Source organism: Bombus vosnesenskii, unplaced genomic scaffold, assembly GCF_011952255.1.
Source record: "Bombus vosnesenskii isolate JDL3184/JDL3185 unplaced genomic scaffold, Bvos_JDL3184-5_v1.1 scf7180000013265, whole genome shotgun sequence".
Taxonomy (NCBI): domain Eukaryota; kingdom Metazoa; phylum Arthropoda; class Insecta; order Hymenoptera; family Apidae; genus Bombus; species Bombus vosnesenskii.
This window is the reverse complement of record NW_022882925.1, coordinates 7,818,256-7,834,137: the sequence shown is the minus strand read 5'-3', so window position 1 is coordinate 7,834,137 and position 15,882 is coordinate 7,818,256. Positions and strand designations below refer to the sequence as shown.

Below are 15,882 nucleotides of genomic sequence, written 5' to 3'. Positions count from 1 at the left end.
TTTTTCTTTTTTTATTGTTCTTTTTTTATGTGGGACGATTCTTCATGGATCGTCGTGACTATCGTGGCTTTTTGCTTGCCGCGTAAGTCGGGATTCGTGCTTGAGATGTTTTTACCGTGCCATCCGCGCGGCAGAATGTTGTATAGGTTTCTTTCTGGTTGCATTCCGACGTTCTTTGCAAGGGATCACGTGATAGAACGCGAGATTGTGTAGGTAGTACGGAGTATGATATAGCGAGGTCATAAAATCAGTGAGGAATGAAATTAATTTTTATTGTTGGAGCTGGCGAACCGAGAGAAATACAAGGATTTAAGAATTTGAACCGTGGACAAAGATTGTACGAAGACATTTTGAATACGGTTAGTTTAGTGTACTTTGTGTGATATAATGAAATATATCTGCGCAGAGCGCTTTTAATTTCGCAGGAAACCGACGTTGGGCGGCACAGTTCGAAAGTTTACGAGAATCAAGGCTGCAAGTTGCAAAGTTATTGAACTGCAAAAGATTAAGTTGCCAGTGAGGCAGTTATGCCAATATGAAAGCCTTCCGGAATACACGGAACCAAGTTAGCTTGTTTATAGCTAGCCTTAACTCTGGCTTCCGATAGCGGGGATAACTTATTTCTGGCTTCGCATTTTATTTCGCAGCCGCGAGACATCGGAAACAGGAAGACGAAACGAGAACTTCGAGTTATCGTTGTCATTCCATCCCTAATGTTTCGTGCAGAGGGTTGTGTAAGCGAGAACTAAACGGCGAAAAACTTGTTATCTGATTCCGCCGAATTAGATATCTCCGCCCAGTTTAATATTTAAACGAATGCCAAGTATATACTTAGCTAGGTGAGTTTCCCCACAAGGAAGTTCGGTCGTTTGAAGTAGTTTCTGTAGACTAGCAGTGCTATCGTGAGGTTTGAGAATTTAGCTTACTTTAAGCTTTGTAGAAAGAAAAATATTCATTTGGATAAAAAAAGATTCTTCTCATCTGATAAGCGTATTTAATATAATAAGCGATATTGAAACGGAAGTGAGTGAAACTTGGTTGAAACATTAATCACATGTAGTAAATTTTAATACGCTGTCGATCAGATTTTAAACGAACAATTAAAATATATCATTTATTTATTCCGTATTTGTTTCTACCATCGCGTTTCGAAAATATGAATTTGCATAAATGTCCGCAATCAATTTGCAATGATTAAATTTCGAACGGATTAAATTTTAAAGCTATAACATAGTGCATGTAAATGACAATTTAATCAGAATTAAAAGTCTGATTGTTCCGATACTTAACAATTGCTTGCACCATAACTTGTCAACCAAATAACTGCTCAAATATTTAAAGAAAAATCTGACCAGCAAAGAGAAGAAACGTGAACGATTGTAACGTTGAATCTTCGAAGCTCCGTGACAACGCTTTTGCCACGGGGCAAAAGTACACAACCTGAAAAGCCTGCTGTCGAATATTGTCGCAAACAATAAACGTCGGTAACGATCCACAAATTGATCGGTTTAAAAATTCAAGCTATGGTAATCCGCGACACAACCGAGCACGGGTTCTACCACGATGGAAAATGGAGGATGGCCCGGTTGAATCGGCCGGATTTCGCTGGGAAATGAAAAACGACGCGAGCTAAGCGACTTGTGTGACCGCCTGAATTATTCAGAATTCACTCACCGACCACGTTGAGGCTGTAGTTCAACGACATCTTTGGCTCGGTGCTGACCTGGCACTCGTAAACCCCGGAGTCTCGTTCCTGAGGCGACTTGATTTGCAGCGTCCAGTTTTCAGACTTCTCCGGATGGATCACTTGAAACCTCAGGTCCGAGGTGTACATCAGGATGCCAGCGCTCAGGATATGCATGTCCCTTTTACGCATCCAGGACACCTGCAAGATAAACAAGAAGCGCAGCATGTAAGCCGGTGATAGCTCTGAGTCTAACTTGAGGGTCTGCAGCTGCAGCCTTAACCAATGATGAATTCTATCGGTACATTTTGAATTTGAACATAATCCGGGATTTATGCGAGTTTGGTCGGTTAGGTAAGCAGATTGTTACTCTGTGCCTCATCGATCTTTCGAATATAAGAAAGTACGGTAATCTGCGAAAGTATTGCAACATTCGACATATGGAAAATATTTATATAAAATCCGTAACTTGGGGAAAATAAATTTTTTCAAGTGATTCTTCCTTTTCAATAACGAAACAAAATGTTTTTCGCATCCATATATTTTTCTTCAATTTTTACTATTTGTTTATGTTTGTTTATAATGATGTTTTATCTATTTCCTAATTTGATTATTTCTGTCTTAATGTATTTTTTTCTGCTTCAATCTCCATTATTTCAAATACCCTTGTCACTGCTGAGTTAACTTCGTTTTCTGCGTCAAAGTAGCGAACAACAAATTCTCTAAATACTCATACATGAAATGTTTTCTTCTAAACGAGTATAATAAATTCAAGATTATGAAACGAAACGAAGAAAATACACTCAGTTTCTCGAGGAAATAATTTAACGGTAAACATTAATTGCATAGCGTAAAAATTTAAACGTTAATGAATGTGATGAAGGGCATTCTTTTAAGTTACTTATATTTGAAAATTATTACATTAAAAAAAGTTAAATTATATCAACTATGTATGTTGTATACTGTAATTGTTAACAAAATAACATCTTTCTTTCCTGTATCCAGATTTTTCAGGAGTTGAAGTCAGAATATTTACCGACATATCTCTCGGCGAACAGAAAGTGTTTCGCCACAACGTAAGGAAAATAACATTTCAGAGAAAAGAATATAAATTCAATTTTCGAGACGATGTAGCTTTGCCGACACTCCACTTCAATTATTCACACCACGATGCATTACTCAGTGCACACTCGTTCAAACAACTCTTTTCAATGGCTTTCTGTTTTGACAGCAGACAGATTCGCTTACGTTTACGTTTCACGTCCGACCCTCGACCCTTTTCTACACTTCTGCCTTAACTAAGCAGACAAGATTTGGAAACTTAAATAGTAGAAACTTTCCTTCCAAAGAAGTGGAAATAACTTAAAGAAAATCACGAACGTGTTACAATTGAGATTATATTAATCTTATGACTGGACTAACTGGATATTTATTTACATTAATTGTATCTCTCTCCACCTAACCAATTCTTTAGAAATCAAGTAAAGTTGGTAATTTAGATCTATGGTGAACTAGCTGGATATTTATTTATATTAATTGTATCTCTCTCCACCTAACCAATTCTTTAGAAATCAAGTAAAGTTGGTAATTTAGATCTATGGTGAACCAGCTGGGTATTTATTTATATTAATTGTATCTCTCTCCACCTAAACAATTCTTTAGAAATCAAGTAAAGTTGGTAATTTAGATCAATGGTGAACGGTAAGCCAAATGAAGTCGTTAGAAATGAACGTTATTTCCCCTTAATAATACATTAATCTAATATATATATAAGCGCGAGGTAACTTAATTGTACTTTTATTAAAAGTCACAACATCTCCCAAGATATTCTAACGAGATTTATTTTCCACGCTGACGAACTTGCATGGGGCAATTAATAAAATAAATTGTTGCCCATGGTACGTTACTCATCATAGAATTTTCCTACACAGGAAACTCTGTCTAACCACGAGGCTGGTTGGTGCATCGTTTTATAATTAATTTCGCGACTGCACTCTCTCGCGATACCGTTACGAGCTTGCAATTACGAGCATTTCAGACGTTCCCACAAGCAAGAATCTTTGCACGGCAATTACACTAGGTGAGAATTAACACCATCGTTCAGAAGCACCTACATATTAGGGGATCTTTTGCTTCTTCTTCTTTTTTGTACGAAACATAATATTTGATTGATCGATTACAATTTTGTGTTCAATTACTGTATTAAATTCAAAAATAAAATTTTGTAGCGTTCGAATACTTGATATTTTCGAGCGAGTGTGTAACTCCAAGTACAGCGCGAGATAGGGAAAATGAACCGTGTTTTTGTTACACAATGAATTGTTAATTATTTGAGGAATTAAATTAATTGATATTTCACATAATATCTGACGTAAATGCAATTATTACAAAATGTAAAGTTACTATCTCAATGTTATTTCAAAGTAATTCAATATGTTTGTATTAATTCCATTTAAGTTTGTTGGAGAAACAATCTCGTATAATTCAGTCGATATAATGCTCGTTCCGGAGTCGAATAAAAATTCAACGCATGCATTCACCGGGAACACTAATACACTTTTTACGCAAACATTAGCATCCAAATCGCTTTGATTCTGAATCGCTTTATCCACCGGTAGAAATTAAAACACGACCGGCGCATCTACAAACTTTACCCCTTTATTTCTTTCTTATCGCGAACCCTTTTTTCCTCCCAAAACCACCATTCACATTATAATCGTTCCCTTGCTTTTTATTCGTCGCTTTACCGCTACTTTTAAACGGTGATTTTATAGCTAGCCAACTGATAAATCCGAATTATCGCTAATACTGAAAATTTTAATCAGTTGACGTAACTTTGTTTCTCTTTCGTGCAACTTCATTCAACAGTACCATTACCATAGAGAATTTTTTAATCCAATAAACCCAATAAAAAAGAAAATGATAAGAATAATTTCCGTAATTCGAAGTTTCCTCAAGAAATTCATCACGCAATCATCAAACGATACGTACAATTACCAGCTTATACATATACAGCTATCACTAGCAGTATCGACCGTAAGTCATCGTGTCCTATTAGGAAGTTGGATTAATTTGACTAATTTGAACCTCTCGGGACAATATCGACTAGTACTTATTAGTTACAGCTGTCTGGCTCTAAACACTATACAAGAGAGATAGAGGGAGAGACAGAGACGGAGAAGTTGGAGGAAGCTTAGAATTCACATGTTCAAAGCTATTTGATACGAAGTTCTATTTTATGGATTGGCCATCAGGGACGTTATTGATTCCATATCAGTCTCATCGTCATCGATAGTCATCGAAGTGGCGCGGATGCCGCAGTTAGACGCAGCACGGCATCGATTAATACGTTTACCAGGATGATTATTGGCAATGCCTGTTAGGCATTAGTAAAGCAATGTCCACACACTGAGGCTGTATCAAAGGAGAGATTGAACAACCGTATTTCGCTTGGTTTGATAGAAATGTTTTATGTAATTATACCTTGCTGTTCTCTGGCGTGCGCTCAGGGAAGTATAAATTACTCAAATTGCGTCTAATCTTTATTTCACGCGAAACGAAAGAACTTTAAAAGTATTCGTAAAACGCTAGCAACTATGACAGTCACGATGAAACTTTCAGTTATAAAACTTTTTAAATATGTACTTTGCCCTCTAATGGAATGTTTCAAATATCTGACACGCTCTTAAAGAAGTCTTTCTCTTTCATCTTTTGTTCGTTGTTTTCCTATACATATTCGTACAAGCTGTTTACATTTGAAGATCGGCACTGCGCTCGAGGACAGAGATATCATGCGTAAATTTTTGATGATTTTTAATTTTAATATTGCTCTATGACTTTATAAGGGAATATTTTAACGTAAAATAACTGAAATTGGGAAGAACATATTTTAATACTATAACAACCCATATTTCCTAAATTATGGAGAAGGTGAAAAAATATACGTGTGACTCAAAAATTAAACAAAAGGACAATTTTGGTAACGTAAGATTAATTGATGGTGTACTGAATTTTAAAACTTTTGTCCTGTAAAGAATGGAAAACGTGACTTATCGTGTTCCTCCCCTATAGTCTTCATTTATAATAGCGTAAAATTTTTTTGAAAGTATGCTAATCGATAATGATAATTCTATATGCTGTGTTGCTAATAAAATTCAATACAAGATGCGTTTATCATAGCGAATTGGCCTTTCATACCCTCCATTGCCTTTTTACAGTTAGTTATTTATCGGTGTAATAAATTTCCTTAGACAAGGGCTGCTCGAATCTCCGGTTAAAACAAAACGATTGCTCCATATATTTCCTGGAAGCTTCTTTCTCGAGCTGTCGAACGACCTGTCAAATTGTGCGTGCAATTTTCGACATTGTTTACAACGCTATCGACGAGCGCTTAATCATTTACGAGCCAGCCGAAATACTCCAATCGACGTTCATTCGAAATTGACGAAAATCGATCTTGTCAGCTCCCCAACCCTCCTGACTTATCACCAACTGATTGTCAATATTTCCATAAAATTTTCCTCCATCTTTCTTCCTTTATTTATATCCCAGGATGATAATTCTATGAAAATATATTAGATGTAGAAACTGACTCATTGTGTTTATATCGAACCAATTCCAAATCTGTCGTAAATGTAAAAATAAACATTTTTCTTCAGTGTAAACGTAAACATTTGCTCACCATTTTGTGATTAAAAAGAACCGATTTCTTAACATTTATCAGTTATTACACACATAGGACATATACAATATATAAAATATAAAATATGCAATATAAATACATATATAATTTATACATAACAGAGCACTGAGTTAATTTCCACACCTAATATTATCTTTCACTACGTACTTTCCAAAAAATGTTTATATTTAAATACCAATGTATTTGAATATAAATAAAGACACCTCCGTCGCATCTTCGTATTCTGTGAACTTGAAAAATTTTTATTTCAAGGAACGCAACGTCTACCAGAAGAGTATTCGACGTCGCGTCTTGGATACATTCGAATTCAAACAGTTGCTGCTGGCACGCACGAGCAGGCGCACGCTCGTGCGAGTAAATTTCACGCGCGACGATATAAAGTCTGATATTAAATTCTCGGACGCGTACCGCGTTTTCCCACTCGGAGTGACACGAATGGCTCGCTCAAATTCAGGCCACCAGGCCTCAAAAGAGCGAATGAGTTTCTACTAATTTCAAAGACGCGGCGAGAAGAAGCCCGTCGTGTTTCGCTAATGCGCTTTGAAAATTGCCGCTTCCACATGCTTGCCTCACAGCTACATTTCGTAGTGACTCATTAAGTTGGAATCAACGATATTAACACTTAGCTGTCGAGTTTATCTTGGATATAGCGCAGCCTCAAGGAAAACGTGTCTTCAAATAGCGCACGGCGCTACGTAGCAGTATCTGATAATAATACGCACGACTCTTGTCGAAACTTTCCCAGAACAATTTCGTAATACTAAATAAATCTCGATAGTGTTGAATTTGAACAAACGAGTGAATAAGTTTGAATGAATTTTGTATTAGGTTGTCCCAAAAGCTTCTCTCGTTTTATAAGGAAGTAATAGATGCACAACATTTCCTGTTTTATATTATTTTATTGAATTATGTATGACGCATTTTGTTCTATAACCTTGTCTTATTTACATTTGACAGATTAGGTTTCATGTTTGTATAAACATTGCCAGATAAAGCAGTTGCGTGCAGATAGCGAAAGACACTTTTGGAACAACCTAATACGAAGAGTGTCATGATTTTGAACAAAGACAGTTCTAACAATAAATGCGAATTTATTGGACTAAGTGAGAATATTATAACATTTCTGTATAAAATTTGACGTTTTAATATGTCGTCAGGAAATTACGACGATTCAGTAGATCCTTAAACACATTTCTCTTAAAATGGTGACGTCTGAGCGATGTCAGTGTTACAGCAAATGATGGACGTTACAGCGCGTTATCTCCACAATCCTCAAACCAGATCCTTCGTGTTTCAACGTTTGTACAACAATTCGATCGTTTACAGTGTACTCGAGGGACAACGTCGCATCCGTTGACAATCAATCGGCCACGAAAACCGTGGTAAGACCGGGAGGACAGAGCGGACTTGTCGTGTTCACGGGGGCTGCTTACGTTCTCCGTGTAATTTACACGCCAGAAGTTTCGAACCGATGCAGACAAGAAGACGGTTCGCGCACAATAACTTCGCCGATTGTCAAATCGTGAGCTGGTTTTGTCCTCGTCCGAGGTGCTACGTCTGACCAACTTCTGCGGATTACTTAGACAGCAGTTCGAATGACGGCAGGTATTTAGACGTCGCAGAATGCGAATATCTCGCGCGTGAACAATGGACAGACTAACTTGGAAGAACGATCGTTAGTGTTAAAATAACGGAATTTCGAATTTCATACGGGGTCGAAATGACTTTCGCTCATGTCTTCTGATGGCTCCGGGAACGTCGCGTAGTAATTTCGTTATAATTTCGAACGTGTTGACTGACACGAGAATTTTTGTATATTTCGCCGTGCGAACCGATAGACTTATACTACGCCACAACATTTAATTTTTGCAAAATATTATATTGTATCTGGGCACTCTTTTCTGGCAATTCACTTTATTGACAGCTTTTAAGTCCGTGAAATTTATCTTGTACATGCCTATCTGTTAATATAACTAAATAGGTTGCATGTTATTTGTTATTTTCACATTGTTCGGTTCAATGAATTATACCTAACAAGAGCGTACTTAAAACTTCATATGCATTTGTATATAATGAACTAATTAGATTTTACACTGTCAAATGTTTCAAGTTCCCTTATCCATTATCGATGAATAATCGCAGTAATACAATGCTTGAAAAATATATAATATGGACCCTTGTTACGCCCAAAGCTCACCATACAGAAATTAGGTTACAGGAATTAAGAAATAATCCGATTACGCTATTGTCTAGAGAAAATAAAATGAACATGTTCCTGAGATGAAGCTTCTCAGAGAGCAAGCTCTTTGTGGCAGAGAAAAATGATTCGATAAGAAACTCTCTGTGAAGGAGCCTTCGCTGGATTTGCAGCTCTTTCAATGCCGTAATTACAAGTAATAGGTCAGTTTGTCCATTGGTTTAAACACAAGCGCCTCGAGCCGTATCTCAAAGACGTTTGTTCCTTTGTTTCTGTAAAAGCGCGCTCAATATGTAAAAGACAGGATGATCGGGAAATCAACGACATAGTGTCGCAATTTAAACGAAGCTATGGTAGTACGAACAATTTATTGGAAACGCGAAGCACAGACTACCATTTTGTAGTACAAACGGAAAGAGAGGAAAAAGTTTCTATAACATTGATCGAATTTTTTCTTTTTTTGATAAGAATTGAAACGCGATCGCGGTTCTCCGAAGAGAGGCACATTTTATTTTCAAATCCGCCCCTTTCCATTTTTTTTTAACAAGAATTATGCCGACCGTTTCGCGTATAGATATCCTGCAAAGCCTTTTTTTCGCGCTATTCTGCCGCATTTTCACGCGTAATCTTTTTCATTCCTAGATGGAATCCGACCGCTACAGAGACGTCGAAAGCTTTCGAGCTTTTAAGATAAGTGCTACATTGCATTGAATGGCTGTAGAATTGCAAAGAATTGGCCGGTTTAATATGTCCCCGAACGAGAGGATTTATGGTTCAAAAATAAATGTCAATCCTACGTGGATATGGATCGAAAGTAGTCACAGTTACAAAGAATTCTTAAATTTCCAAATTATTATTAGCTTCTTGCCTCGTCCACAATATTTTCTCGACATTTTTCTAAGTTGATTATTTTATGAACTTAATTAGACCATCAAACTTATACGAAGAATTGGTAAGTATTTCCTGAAAAATACAAATTTCATGAGTTGTACATTCGTGAAACAGAAAGTCATTTGTGAGAAGAGAAAAATTCATATTCGGTGGTCATGACAGTGCTGACGAAATTTGAAAACGTTTATTACGTCGCGTACACTACATTCGTAACATATTTCTACAGCTGTACAAATATCTTTACAAGGTAGTCGACCATCTGAAATTTTTTTGTACAAAATACGTGTTCCACTTGTTCCATTTAAGAACGAACTAATTACACCCGACGAGATTTTTAATTACGTCAAAGTGGGGTGAAACGGTTGTCAGGTATCGTGTGCGTAATTTAAGCATCCTCGGATATCGACACGTGTGTTTCCAGGGCAATGGTCGTCGTTGTATTTTCGAAGTTGCGTCTGCGGTGAATAAAAAATACATCCGGAATTCTCCGTGGCATGGGTAACGATTTAATCCGCTGATTGCGTGGAACGTATAACCCGGGCTGGTTTGCAATAACGTTTCGATCTGCCGTATATTTGTGGAAATCGGTCGGCACGATGGGATACGTTTATGAGTCATAAATCACGGGCCGGAAGTGAGGCACAGATATAAACCCTGGAAAACGTAAACACGATATTCGATTTTTTAAACGTCCCGTATCGCGGAGACTGCCAAAAATTCGACCAGAGGGAAACACGAACGACGAAGGGAAGGAGCGACCGAGGTGCAAAAATCCTCGTTCGAATCGATCACGAAAGGCGGTTACAGGTTAGAGCTATGTTACCAATATGGAAATTTTGCCCGTCCGTTTTATCCTGGCTAGTAAAACTCACACGCGATCAAGTAAAACACGTTTTTGAATACAACCGTGAAAAGTCAGGTATTAAATGTTCGCTAACGTATTATGTGTCAACTCATAACATAAAAATTTATTCGTACAAATATTTGAATGGAAATTTCATTGACGGAATAGACAAATACCTGGTAGATCAAGTCTTTAAAAAATATAATTTTTGCTTTTTGTAGTAAGAGAATAAGAAATTTTTTTTATATATAGATACGTTTTTCAATGGTTTATACTTTGTCAGAATTGAAGTTTCTGTACGAAAGCAATACGGAAATTATTTTCATAAGCGACTTACAAGGGAAACTCGACAACTGGAAAATTAAGAAAAGATTGGAGCTTTGTGCAGGTATAGTTCATGTTATGTTAATAAAGGAATAATTTTTTTCAGCTGAAAAACGGTCATAGGGGTGAAAACATCCCCCAAAGTTTATTTTTTATCATCCATGTATTATCCTTTTATTATTCCGCGTTTATTTTGTATTATCTTTTCATAAAATTTTTATTTATACATTAAAATTCCTGTGATTAAAATCACACAAACGTTACATGAAGTGGCTCACGGATATATTAGCTACCCTTTTGTATTTACCCTACGGAAGTGTTACGACGATGATACTTTCGAAAAAGTGTTTAAAGCACAAATATTTGTGCGAGCAAAAATTTTGTTGTTTCAACTCGTATATACTATATTTGTAAAGAGCTCTTCGTAAGCCATCTATGCATGTGACAACAACAAATAGAATTATTGAAAATATTATGGTGGAATAAAGTTTGAAGAAACATTTCTTTCAATTTCTCACACCTACAATGTACAATATAAAAGATAACCTTCTAATGTAACATTTAATTAGTGTAATTTAACAATTAATATAACAATTGCAACTTAAATGTAACTTTTTCCCTTTTCCTATATAGTTTCAAAAATATTTAGGATGATAAAAGCCGAATGTTTTCACTCCTATGACCGTTTTTTAGCTAGAAAAAAGAATTGTTCCGTTTCGATTTGTTTGTTCAGTTTCGAATTTATTGAAATTTTCGTGTTGCCGAATTACTCTTATTAATATTTTTGATAATGCGATGAAAAATGAGTTAGTCTCGTCATAATACGAAATACTAAGTAACTGTACTTACTAAATAATAAATAATGAATAAATAATTAAAAAAGGATGCGAAGTGACCAGAAATTCGTCGTGATAAATTACAATAGTTGACTATGATCGCGGAAAGGTTGTCAGCTCGATAAACATGGTTGTTACGAACGGAGTACGGAGGAATCGCTGAAACGCGACTTATCCAACGCATTTGCAGATTGCATGCAGCCTGCTACACCCAGGGGGATGCATCAAAGTAAACTTCTTCGGTATGCGCGACGATACTCAAGTCCGCTGGGAAACAGCCTTCAAGCCGAAATTGGCCACGCGAGCGTAGAAATTTCCCGGATAAGAAACGACTGGCCGAAATCTCGCGAGGAACGCCGGCCTTTTCAGACCGCGTCATCGGCGAAATTTTCTCATAGTTCGAACTATTTTCATTCTGTGAACTCGTTTGTCGCCTCGCTCACTTTTATTGCGTTTTTGCGTCGCGGGGTTGAGCGAGTTCGTGAGCGATGGCACCGATTTACGATTCGCGGAGTGTGTTTTAGGGAATGAGATGGGTGAAATTTATATTTGAAGAGGGGAAAAATCACTCTGATGCAAAGAGTCCATTTTACGGAATTTCGCAAGGAGTTGATATTTTTTTACAGATCTTATATAACACGTTAATAGTCATCGGAGGTCATCGGCGTTTCACTTGATGAATTTCCTAAAATAGTTGAAACATGATTAATTTCACGGACTAAACAATTTTTAATAATGTGAATGACCTGGATAATATTATGGGAAAGTAGTGCGCAAATATAATGCTTTGTAGAAATTAAATGTAATGGTCGTAATATATTTCATTCTACCGCTGCCCCCCAGGGAAAGATACTTTTGTGATTCTGTGTGAACGCAGCTAACTGAGGTATTTCGGAAGAAATATTTCCTTATTACGCAATTTTTCTTAACCTTTTTTATCAAATATCTCGTTGTGAATCGTAAGATCACTTTCGTGAACTTTTTTTGAAGGTGTATGTTTTGTGCACAAGCTTGAAGAACCACATAAATCGAGAACAATGAAAGGAAGAGGATGAAGAGAGCAGGTTAAAAGAGAAAAAAGTCACCGACATTTTCTTATTTCATTCTTTTCACCGAGAGATTTGATCTTTTGTTGCAGTAACGTCTGCTTCTTCTTCCTAAGAAGATGTTTCACGAAGTTCAATAATGGTATAGCACTTTACTCGAAAACATGTTGTGAAACCTCATTCTTTTATACGCTCATTATATATTAAGACGAATAATTTAGCTATTAACATTATATTTTATATAGCATTATATTAGCTATTAGCACAATATTTTCTAAATTTATCAAATGTGGGAGCAGCAAATATTAAAAAATTCATGTTTGGAAGAAAGAATACTATGACCAAATGGTAAATATTTTCTGCAATATAATTTTTTTCTACAAAATGTTGGTATAAATACAACAGAATATAATTTTTAATATAATTCATATACTTAATTCATTCTAAAATTTTGTTTCTTTTCTAAAGAACCACTTTGTGCAACGTAGGTAGAACAAATTGGATAATCGGTAAATCAAAAATTGGTTCGGTAAACAAAACAAAAGAAACGAGATCGAGAGAAGGAGATAAAGTGACTTTCCTCTTAAAGTACTATTTCTGGAAGTAGAATAAAGGGACAAAGAAAGAAAGATAGGCAGAAAATCCCTGTACACCGAAAGAAACTGTGGACACCGATATTTGAAGAACACACGATCCTGCAGAAGGAAACATTTTCTCCGCGTCGTAAAAAGAAAGGAAATCCAGTCTGTACATAAGAGAATGAAGAGGGAGGAAGATAGAGACAAGAAAAACTCGATGAATGAGTCTCTATCTGATTGATCCTGTGGATTAGAACAAAAAACAATTCAAAGGCGTTTCGACGATGCGATGCGACGTTCGTATAAATCGATTCCCCAATCTCCTCAGAAATCCGAACAATTCCACAGCCGTGAAATTCCAAGGCAAAAAAATGTCACACTTGGACAGAATACTCTCAACCATCCAACTATCTACATTCCCTTCGTTTATTTATCGGAAATCCCATGTTGTAAATTTTCGTACTGTAAGAAGAGAGTGTCGTCAAGGAGAATTGTAATCAGAGACGAAGTTACATTTTCATAAATAATCGTCCATGTTCGATCTTCGGAGAATTAAGACACATTCACGATCGAACGTATGTAGTGATTTTTTGTTGCAAGAAGCGACGTCAGGAAGAACAAGAAGGTTCTGTTGCCTGGAATATTTCGGTGAATTCGCTTGCTTCGATCACTTGGAGCATCGCGTAATAGCGTTTCGCTGCTATGATGTTGGGCAGAGGTTCGAGTTAACGGCAGTGGACATAGGCAAATCGTAAGTGGAATTGCTCGGAAGCAGAAATTCGTGGAGCAGTTTCGTCCCTCCGCGACAATATGTTTGTAACTGGTTATCCTGTGAAAGGAAGTGCTACAAGTTGCGTTCGAAGATGGTATCGACGGCTTCATTTTTGAAGTTCTAACTGATTGTTGGTGACATTCACTGATTGATTGTTGGTGTAACAGAGTGTCGATATACTTTCGCAAATCACTGTATCATCTACAAACCCGTTATTTATTCTCATATAGATATTAATATCGTGGAAAACATCTTCTAAATAATTTAATAAGTTTTAACGATCTATTTCATCGACAAATTACGACGTCTGTGTCTTTTGTCGCACAACTCGCAATCTTACGATTTTCCTAATACAAAATCTTATTTGAATAATCTTTCTTCATTCTTTTTGAAAGGTACCGTAATAAAGAGCGTATGGCACATCCATCAAGAGGAGGGCCCTTTTACAAATATAAATTCATGACAGCCATCGCATTTTCTGCAAAAACGCCCCGAGATAGTAAATTTATTAACCTGTTGCTGAATGCAGCGACGTGAAATTTTGAAGGAAACACAGGAATTGTCGGAGCGAAGATGATGATGCCACCGGTTCTTACGACACGTACATAAAATTTTATAAAAATCAAAAAAACGTGATTTTCGAGTTATCATTATGAAAACGTTGCAGAGATACTCCTCGACCAATTATGGAAATCTTATTCATTCATATTCATAATTTGGCCGATAGAGGACGATTATGTCGCTCTTCTTGATTTATGTGGTACTGTGCTGTATTCTATAAATGCTCTTATTATTAGCTGTGTCCTGACTAGAAAAGCGACTGTTCCAAGGTTAAGAACTAAAGCCGAAAGGAAAAGAACGCTCGGAGCCTGTTTTACGAGCATTATTCTTCTTGCTCGTAAATTTGATTAGATTACGATCGAAAAACAGTTTTTCGCTTCTTCTGGATAATATATTTGAGGCGTAGATGTTTTCTGTGATAATTGTAGCTGCTGGCTGTAGAAAGTTCGCTGATGGGGTACTGCTATTTTTCTTCTAATTTAGATACGTGGAAGAAAAATCGGACTACAGGCGCCGGGATTCGAATTCGGGTCCCGAACGTTCGTAACCTAAGGCGCTAACCAGTGCGCTACCGTTGTCCGGTGGTAGTTAGTATCGAGTGGCGGTATTTGTTGTCGAGTGCCGCCACATATTTTTTCGAGTTGTGTTACTTCCCACGTAAAGCTGCAATATGCATATTCGATACTTCGTTCTAGATAACAGATCGAATTATTAGAATCGTTGGTTGATCCTCTTCATGTTTTAAACGTATACTTCAAATATATTTCTATTATTCGCTATTCTATCGTTATAGTATACTGTTTCAGTAAAACGTGCGAATGTTACAAACGAGAATAACAACTAAAACGTATTAATATCGCATAAAATATCGTCAAACAGAAATGCACTTTGCAAGAACAGAGTTTCACGAACTTAGGATATTAAACGGACGAACACGAGCGCATATTTCGTAATCGTCGCGTCGTCGAGATAGAATTTCGACGTTGGGGATGCAATATTTGACGTCTCAGTCCAAGATAATCTAAAGCATTTTAGGAACAGTTTATTCCTACAGCTAAAAGCCTTTGATGACGTAATCCTCAGTTATCAAGCTTCCTCGCGAATATTCCTAAAATTCGTTGGAACTTTGCGCGAAGAGATAAGAGCCACGGCTACGTTCGTCGCTGTGTTGATACGAAGAGCGTCTCGCTTCTTATCAACTATCGATAAAAGTCTTAACAACTTGAAGATCTTTCGACCAGTTCCATTGGCAACGGAATTTCGGTACGACGGTTCCCGTCACGACAGCTGACAACTGCTTGAAAAGGGGTAAGACAAACAGCTGGCAAGTTGTGTGTTTCGCGTCGCGACGAACGACAAATATCCAAAACGAAAGTTGGAGAGAAGCGGAAACAACGGACGGGAAACAAGGGTGCAAAACCGTTGTCGCGGAGAGATTTTCATCGGT

The 15,882-nt window shown here is 36.9% G+C and overlaps 1 protein-coding gene across 1 annotated transcript in view; it reads right to left on the bottom strand.

Annotated features, from left to right (window-relative positions):
* Window positions 1-15,882, bottom strand: part of LOC117243296 (zwei Ig domain protein zig-8-like) — a 442,015-nt gene that overhangs the window by 170,751 nt on the left and 255,382 nt on the right. The window contains exon 4 of the mRNA XM_033510659.1: window positions 1,675-1,885. Coding sequence (XP_033366550.1) covers window positions 1,675-1,885 — 211 coding nt within the window. The remainder of the gene's footprint in view (window positions 1-1,674; window positions 1,886-15,882) is intronic.